This window comes from Rhinolophus sinicus, chromosome 1 (assembly GCF_057876585.1).
Source record: "Rhinolophus sinicus isolate RSI-liver-muscle chromosome 1, RSI-T2T, whole genome shotgun sequence".
Classification (NCBI taxonomy): domain Eukaryota; kingdom Metazoa; phylum Chordata; class Mammalia; order Chiroptera; family Rhinolophidae; genus Rhinolophus; species Rhinolophus sinicus.
Genome location: NC_142501.1, coordinates 80,129,030 through 80,138,787, shown reverse-complemented (window position 1 = coordinate 80,138,787; position 9,758 = coordinate 80,129,030). Strand labels below are relative to the sequence as shown.

The 9,758-nt window shown below is 37.1% G+C and overlaps 1 protein-coding gene across 1 annotated transcript in view; it reads right to left on the bottom strand.

Moving 5' to 3' along the window:
• The window catches only part of ALX1 (ALX homeobox 1), a 20,945-nt gene extending 12,096 nt beyond the window's left edge, over positions 1–8,849 (bottom strand). Inside the window, exons 1-3 of the mRNA XM_019754924.3 lie at positions 8,543–8,849; positions 5,421–5,725; positions 2,283–2,411 (exon numbers count right to left, since the gene is read on the bottom strand). Of these exons, the coding sequence (XP_019610483.1) occupies positions 2,283–2,411; positions 5,421–5,725; positions 8,543–8,768 (660 nt within the window). The 5' untranslated portion in view covers positions 8,769–8,849. The remainder of the gene's footprint in view (positions 1–2,282; positions 2,412–5,420; positions 5,726–8,542) is intronic.
• Between the last annotated feature and the right edge of the window lie 909 nt (positions 8,850–9,758).

The window sequence follows — 9,758 nt, the reverse complement described above, 5'->3', positions numbered from 1 at the left end:
AGTATTAAAATAACTTTAACGACATAAGATCTCTGTGCTCCCGTATTTAAAGTATGAGGGGGTATAACCAATGTACATATATTATGGAGAAGCCACAGGGAGAAGTAGTGCAAAATTCCTATGATTTGCGAGGGGACATTTTAAATCAGTCCTTCGTCTGAGTGAAAAAGACTATCAAATGTATAATTTGTAGCATTTCCTCTCCTACTTGAGCTGCTAGTTCACCTCCTTCTACCAGTTGATAACATCTAAAGCTAACACAATAGAGAGATAATCCTAAAAAAAAGGGGGCAACTAGACAGAGTACATTAAGTTGCATTAAGTCATCATAAAGAGGTTAATTGGTGCCAGGCACTATTCTAAATGTTTTATGCAATACAGAAGAAAAGAAAGTTAGAGATAAGTCAACCAACAGCAAAGAACAGAGAAATGGAAAATAGACAGAAGTAAGGGTTACAAGGAAAGGAATGAAGATTGAAATAATAAGGTACAAAAAAGATATGTAACAGTCACGTAATGTGGGACTGACTTATCAGACTATTTAAAGTCCATCTCAAAAGAGTTCATAATTTGTAACTTTATTATTTCTAAAGTTATCACAGTCAAGCAGTTCCAAGTTACACAAGGTATATGCCATCTCCATTATTTTTTATTTTTATTTCACTGGGTGTGAGTACATTCTCTGCTCCCATAAACTAAACTGCAGACTTGAATAATGCAACTAAAGCCTTGTCCTCTTTGGTATTAATTTATTAATCATTCAATCATTCAAACATATTCACTGGGAGAGACAGTCTATTGTGAGGGTGACTTGCATTTGGGGGCCAGAATGCCTATGGTAAAATCCAGGCTTCACCACTAGTGAAAGTGAATAAATACCTCACCTCTCTGTGCCTGTTTCCTGATAAGAAACGGGGGTAATTAATAACACCTACCACATAAGGTTGTTGTGAGGATTAAATGAGTTAATATATTAAACCTGCTTAGAACAGTGCCTGATATAGTAAGGCTTCCAGTTGTGTAAACAACTAGAAAAACAATGCAGGGCCTGTTCTCATGGATCTTATAGCCTAGAAGGGAAACATCCTCACAACATTGTCTTTAGAACTCAACTAGGACACTGAAAAATATTTGGTGAATAAAATTTCATTAGCTCTATGATGATAAGCAATCAGGAATATACACACACACACACACACACACACACACACACACACCACATACACATATGCTTTTAAACAGGAGAAAAAATAAGGTTAACTACTTGAAGATAAATTTTTTAAAGTGAGAGAAACAAGATGCTTTTTATGGCAGGTATGGCATTTATTCAAAAGGTAGCCCTAATGCTGGTCTTCTATCAAAGTGCAGTGGCAAGGCTGAGCTATAACAGCCCTTTTTTAGACTGTCCGGTAAGGAACCACTTGTGTGATCATGGACCGATTCCTTAACTCACCTGGGTCTGATTTCCTAACTTTTAAAATGAAGAAGTTGAATGAGGTGATCTCTGAGGCTCTAGTTCACATGTAATAATACCACATGAATAAATTTATCTAGAGAAGTGAAGGTCTCAAGATAGGTTCTTAAGGATCAAAAAAAGCATTACAAAGTACGGAAAAGAATAAAAACCTCCCTAATTCTAATTGAAAAGGAAAAAATAATTTCTAAATATGTACTCTTTGAAATGAGAGCTCCCATTTTAGAGGGAAGTGTTTTTTCACATGACAAAATTTAAAAATTATATCCAGTACTAATTCTATATATGTCTTAAATAACAAGGGGCTAAAGGTTCCTTTGAAACAATGAGCAACTTCAAAGCTGAAAAGACAACACAGGAAAACAGATATTTATAAGTGGAATGAAGCCTTCATATACCACATTTGACACTAGGTTATGGTATGATTCATAAAACATTAGCCACAGAGCTAGCACGCCAAACAATATTTTATTTATTTTTAAAAGTTAACAGGGAAGTAATTCTGAATAATTAAAATGTAGAATAATTAAAAGACTTTTACTACTGGATGATGCTACTTCAGTTGTTGCAATATATAACAAGGAAGAGAGCCTGAATTATTTTAAATGAATAGCTCTGAAAGAAAACAGTAAGAAAATAAATATTTTAGTAAAATAAAAATCTAATAAACATGAAAAAAGTCTTCTGGAGGTTAAAATTTTCATTCTTCACTGTTATATCAGATATAATAAAGCCTATACTAGCCCTTTTCAGAATATATACACCACATCTACTTTTCTCCATCAGCATTCTATGCAGTTTACCATACCTGTGGATAGCTGTCAGTCCTTGGCAAAACTGATATATCATAGGTGGCAGCAAAATGGCTTTTAGCTTGTTGTATTTGGCCATAACGTTCTCTTTTTCTCCACTTGGCCCTTCGATTTTGAAACCAAACCTAATTTTTTAAAGAAGGAGAATTTTAGTTAAGAGATATTTGATAATGCAAAAGTGATGCGAAAAGACTTCAAATCAGAAAAGTAAATCAGGTCAACAAAATTATTAATAAAGGAATTTCTTTATCAGAAAAAGATCCATAAATTTTACTTTCTCTTTTACCCTGATAGGATAATCAATATGTCCATGAGGCAGTACAAATTAATAGAAATAGTCAATATACTTTCAAAACATTTATTTAACATGTCTGAGCCTCTGTTTTCTCAATTACAGAAAATAAAAAGGTATTAGATTATATGATCTTGAAGACTCCTTAAATCTCCAAATTATCATAGGTAAACCTCCTCTCAGACAGAGAATGCTGCAAATCTGGAAGATATTCATGACTTTTTAGTTTGGGGTTATGCACATAACATTAACCTAGCCAATTTATAACCAAATTAATACTCTGGGTCTGTCAAAACAATTATCTTTAAAGTATTTCACAAAGTGAAGGCTCTTCTGGGTTGCACCCATACTTAATTAATCTTAGAAAAATTTAAACGTAAAGATTACATCTAAAACATATGGCATCAGCAGAAATATTGTTTATTTAGCAACAGAAAATATTAAAATTTCACATTATATTAAGCATGATAAAGACTAAAGGTAAAATGGAATCATCTGAAGTTGAAGTGTGGTTCTAAAACATACAAATGTGCTTATTATATAAATTATACCATTTGTAACAATTATATTCCCTTAGAGTAAATGCTCAGTAATCTTCAAAATTATTTTTTCAATTTAGAAGACTAACACTTAATATGAATAATAAAAGAAACAGAGCAGATACAAGCAAGTGTGAAGAAAGCCTGTGAGTTAGTGCAGCCTCTACAGGGTCATTAAACTCTCGTTTTAATTTCTCTAATGGCACAGTAATAATATCTATCATAACAACTGTTTTGCAGAAGGTTAAATATTCACTAATGCACACTTATAGCTCTCCAGAATCTTCATTTTAATATTTTGATGTATTAAAGGGAGATACGGAAAATGATACTCAATATGTATAAACTGATATTTTTGAGTAGACATCATGCAAGCAACTTTCGGAGCGTTCTTTAGTCTTTACATAACTATGTTCAGAATATACAATATTTAGGAAAGAAGCTAGAAATCAAATATAAAAATACAAATTGTAAAAAGCCTTTCATCAAAATTTCCTTGAAATTTTTACTCTTTTTAATATTCAGTTCTAAGCTTTTACCCTCACAGTGATGGAAACATTAATATCTCAGTTTAATGTACTGCAAATTTAAGATGGCTCTTTGAAGAGTTTTCAGCAATTAAAACAAGGTACAGAGAGCTACCTATTCAGTAAGGTTCCTTAACACTGCTAGCAAATGTGTATTATCCACTATACCCAGGGCTCGAGACAATATCAACAATAAAACCAAACAAAATATATTTTCTTATTCTCTCCCCAGATAGTCACCGGGGGCATACTAAGGGAATTTTGTAATGAAGTTTATTATTATCTATCTATCTATTATCTATCTGTCTATCTATCTATCTATTTTATTGAGCAAAAGACCTTGACGATATCCTTAAAATGGATGCCAATTACTACTGTTATGTTGTTTGAAAAGGAAGAAAAAGAACAATCTGAATAAATTAGGTTCAGGGTGGCACTCTCTGCATGTTCTTTGACAAAAATTAATCGAGATTTGATGAAATGTTAAGAGGAAAACAAACATGTATTGCGCACAGCTGATCACTCTGTGCAAACATATTTTTCTACGGTTACAAGTAATTTAAATACATGAACACAAGACAAAAAAAAAAAAAAAAACAATACGTGCAGAGCTCCTGTTAAAACTTGACAATTCTAAGATTCTTTGTTAGCATCAACTTCCTATATATCTACTTCCTGAACTCAGATAAAGTAACCATTTGCCTCCATAAATTAAAGAAAAAACCTGCTGCTTGTTATTCCCGCACCACCAGATGTTGTCTTTAATGATGTAAAAGCTTTATGATGGCTTAATCTTCAGAAGAAATACTAGTATTCCACTCAGAACAAAAATTTCCACTATTTTATTCATTTCTCCATTCTAGTAGTTTACGGGGACTGCAAAATTCAATATTTTCCTATTCAGAGTAATAAAAACATGCCAAAGAGAAATGCTATTCTCCTGAATTACTGTTATTTGGAACCTAATATAATATAGTTTGAGAATATCAACTCTAGTAAAAATAAAATATGCCTAAGAGACGTAATTTTACCTAGCATAATTTTTCTCTTTCAAATGATTAAAATATTTAGTAACTGGATCATCCAATTTGGTAATTTAATACAACATAAACATAATTGAGATTTTAAAATTAAGATCATTATTCCTATTGCCTCTGCAAAAATCGTGTTAACTTATCTAGATTTAAAAAATTAAAATGGAATGGCACTACTAGCAACTACTGGGGCTAGAAAATTGTAAATAACTTATATAATCTTTTATCATATAAGGGAAAATGGATTTGGTAGACATAACAATTGGGAATTTGTAAGCTTGTTTTATTTGTTCTTCATTATAGCCCAACCTCAATAAAATTACAGATTTATTGGTCATTCTACAAATAACTTACCATACCTGGTACATAACTAAAAAAAACCAAAACCCTCAAAGGCTGATACAACAGAAAAAGTAAAACACATGCATTATTAAATGGATAGCTTTGATTTTGTTTTTTACCCTTTAAAAATTAAAATTTAAAATCAGAGATATGTTAAGATATTCACAAGTATTAATTTTTATGCCTATGTAACAAGTCAAGTATTTATATTTTTTTGTGACTTGTTAAATCCTTTGCAAGTAAAAAGAAATCTTAGTTGAACTACATTCATACATCATTGTTCTACATCTTCAAATATTAATGGTTCCTTTGTGGCAAAGGGCAACTATTGAATTATTCTAACACTATCCTCCGACGCCCACCCCCATCTACATATCCAAGGCGTTCATGTGTTACATACCTGGACCCTGGCCTCAGTGAGCTCTGTTCTCAGAGCAAGCTGTTCTCTGACGTATACATCCGGGTAATGGGTTTTCTGAAAGACCTTCTCCAGCTCCTCCAGCTGCAAGCTGGTGAAGGTGGTTCGGTGTCTCCGCTTCTTACTGCTGGATACATTGCTATCACACTTATCCCCAAGTTCATCCAGCTCTCCCTTTTCTGGCATCCCTTTCACAGGAGACATCCGGAGACTGTTACAGTTGTCCATGGCTCTATTTAGTTCGGTGTGAAGAGGCTGTCCTTCTACTTTAGTGATCCCATAGTTCACTGTACCGGAAGGGGGAAAACAACAGTTCTCAGGATTGTGAAGCGTTTCAGTAAAGGAATTAAGTTGCAGTAATTTAGAGCATCAGGAAAGCGTCTGCTAATGATTTATTGGGCCAGTATTAATCGGATCATCACATCACATACAAGTATTAATCCACTTTGGGCAAGTTGAAAACCATTTTTAAAAGCGAACATGGAACTCATAATTTGTCAGAATTCACAGTTCTACTTTACAGGGCTAATGTACTATTTATGCACATAATTAATAATCAAATTAAGGTAGTCAAATTAAAACATGCTCTAGATTTAAAAAGAAAGGAAACAACAAAAACCCAAGTGGGCATAACTTTTGAAAAGTGAACCAAATTTAATTTGTCATATATTTATCCACAGCAGACAAAATTAAGCTACTTACATGGCCGAAGCAAGATATTTCAATTTTAAATAATATCTGTAAATCAAAATCCAAACTCTTCCCAAAAGTTATCCTCCTCCTCGACACAAAAATCTATAGATTTAAAATATGGTATTGTTTCTATTATGTTTCAAATAGTTCAACTGTATAGTTATGCCTTCATTTAAATTTTTTTTCAAAGTGACCCACTAAATTTAAAAATGAATTTCATGGTAGTTTCTGAAAATGTTTCCTATAGAAAAGAAGACTTCAGTAGACTTGTTTAGCTTAAAAACTCATTTGCAGTACTTTCTAAATATATCCTATTTATTCTTAACTCATGAAATATGTTTTAAGACAGACAGCTTTATTTTTCCATCTAGTAAAGCACAGAAATGAAAACATCTATTAAAATATTACAAAGAAAATCAACTGGCATTCTGTTTAGGGATATTTTAATTTCAGTGATTTCCTCCAGATTTGACTACATGCTTGTGATATGATATAAAACAAATATGTATCATATGGTCACACACACACACACACACACACACACACAAATGCAAGGATGCATATAATGAAATGGGAGGCATCTTTCAAAAAAGTCAACCCAGCCAGAATAACTTTCAAAGAACTGTCACATTTTTTTCGTTTTTGCATGTTTTTGAATGATCTCATAAGGTATTTTTACAACTGCTTTAATCATTATACAAATGTACTAAACGGTAATACCTATAACTTAAATGCCAAATAGATTTTCTGCAAAAGATGTGATTTAAAACTAAATATAAAGGAGAACCCTGACTGATTAACAATACGGTTTTGTTTTGGTGGACAGAGTTAAATGGGGAACTTCGGTAATTAGGGATGGGGGAGGGGAAGCAGTAGTGAAGCTAAGGGCATCTCAGGAGAAAGACAGGAACTCTCCTAAATTTAGCGGACTGCTCCCTACATTCATCTTAGTTAATACTTTCCTATTAAAATTCATACTAATGGTGTGATGTTCGTTTAAAAGTTGATAAAGTATCACAAATCACCTATTTCTCTTATTATTTTGGATTCCCGACAATTTAAAATATTGAGTCCTATCCAGCAGTCAACACAGGACATTACAGAATCTTTTTTAAATACTGTCCATACAAATAACTTTATGTATACATCTAAGAATTCCAAAAATCTAGATACTGTTGTCTGAAATATATTCAGAAAGTAAAACCTTCATTGTATTAAAAACAAATTAATTGTTTGTGTCTTTCTAAATAAATGACTGAAACGACTTAACTGATTTCCTCTATCGTTTGCGCCTTTATTTTTGGTTTACCATTGGAAGTCAAAAATAACTCGCAACGTTGAATAAAACAAGTAAAATGTACGAGATTTTTTTTAAGTTACACTGTGTACAAAGTATTTAGAAAATGAGCTCCTATGATCCAGTGCCTAGCCAGATTTTGAACATCCATTCAAATAGGGGTGGGAGGCTTGTAAATATTTCACACTTAATTCGTTTGTTATTTTAAAGCAACCCGCTCCTTACAGCTTAACTGTGGAACATATACAGTGATAAGAAAAAGTCCTCTTGGAATTGTAAACTTGCTTTAGCTGTCTCGATCTGAAAAAAAATAGGTTTGTATTGGGTTACAAGATAGAAAAGATAGATGGTTTGTTTTGATAACATTTTGACTTTGAGATACTTGGCTATCCAAAGTTGAAGATTTCACTGAGAAGCATTCCGAAAGGCTTCTGAGATGACTTTTAATGTGAAGTCAGAAAACTAGACAATGCAAAATTCCGGAGCGAGTGATTATATTGGAGATTCCTTGCTCGAAGCTATTTAAAGTGATGGGTGTTTAACCAAAATTTGTGTGTTGTATGGCAAACCCGAAGAACCTGAAATCACAAATTCAAACAAGCTAATCTAGCAACCCTCCAACTTCACAAAGAAAAATATCGCTACGTCTTGGGGGGGGGGGGTCTTTCACCTAAAGGAGCCCAGAGTTTTCTTATTCGTGACGACAGTGACGTTCTCTAACGAGCTGTGAACGATTTCAGCTCCTCCTGCCGGGGCAGCGCGGCGGGCTCGCAGAGGAAGCGCGCTGTCTTGACTCAATTACGCTTTATTTACCGCCCTATCAGTTTACGCCTGGGTCCTAGATGGAGGAACTCAGGGACCGCTGGGGACTAGACTCGACAGCCAAAGGAGAACCGCGCGGAGACAACCCGGTGCTGAATCCTTCTTTGGCCCCCAAAGTCCGCGGCAAAACACCGCTTTCTAAAACGCGCACCGTTTCTCTGCCTTCCACCGCCCTCCAGCTCTCTCTCTCCCTCTCTCCTTCCTTCCTACCTCTCTGGCTGTCCCGACCGTCCCTCGCAACTTTTGGTTTGCAGAAGGGCTGCAGCGGATCGGGCAGGGGCTGGGAACTCACCGCTGCTGTCCTGACAGGGCGAGGTCCTCTCCAGGCGCACGTGATGCTCGGCGCGGGGCAGGGGCCCGAAGGCCTGCACGCATTTGCCCGCCGACGCTTTGCTGTAAAAGGACTCATTGTCCAGCGTCTCCATAACGTGCTCCAACGCCCCTCCTGCGCCCATGTAAAAGTCACTGTTTTTACTCGGCGGGCTCTTGAGGGCAAACTTCTCGCTCAGAAACTCCATAATCCTGGAAGCTGTCGCGGAACTCCCGGGGCGCAGAGGCTGGAAAGAGCTGGGGGAGGGAGCGGGTGGGCGGGAAGAGGGAGGGCCGAAAGGAGGGAAGGGGAAGCGAGCTCTGCAGCGCCGGGAGCTGCCCTGCTCCCAGCCCTTTAATACGTCCCGGCTGGAAAGGGGGCACACGATGTTGCTTTTATATCTTGAAACTCGGCTGGGCTACTCGGGCAACCTCCCAATTCTAATGAATATGAAAATAGGCAGGCTACTAACTCCACCCCGGGACCCCTCCGCCCCCCACCCCACCCCCACCTTCCCCCACTTCCGAAGCCTGGGCGCGTCCAGGCCTAGGTTAGACAGACAGCTCCATTTCAGACAAATGCCAGGAGGGACAAGGCCTCGACACCCAGAAACACTGTTGCTGCGACACTGGACTGGCATTTCGGAAGAGCCTGGTGAGATCGCAAAGCAGTTAACCTTCCACTCAGGGCTCTCTGCGCCCCCGCGGCCCGCCCGCCCTGCCCCCTGTCCCCACCCCGCCCCCACGCCGGGCACTCACTACCAGAAAGATTTAGAGGCGTTTTAGGAACTTGAAAGGAAATATTGCTCTAAAGGGCTTTTATTTCATCCGTAAATCGTTTATGTGGAAGATACACATTAATCCGAAGCCCGAGAAGCCGGATATATTGGCAGCTATTAACGGGGACGGCCGTGGTAGCGGGGCCGCTTCTCATTCTAAGCCAGAGCAGCTGGTCGTCCCGGCGCTCACCGCGCTTCTGACACGGCCTCGCCTTTCTTTCTGGAATGCGGCGGCCTGTGGACTTGGTGACGATGGGTGGGGAGGGAAGCCCAGCAAGAGGCGTTGAAACCGTTATACCAATGTCATCCAGCTTTCCACCCTCCTCTGCAGCCTTCCCCGTGGTCCAAGATTTAATCGTTAGATCCAGATTATTTTAAGAAAACCTTATAGGAAAATTGCCTCCTTAGTATATGCCAAAG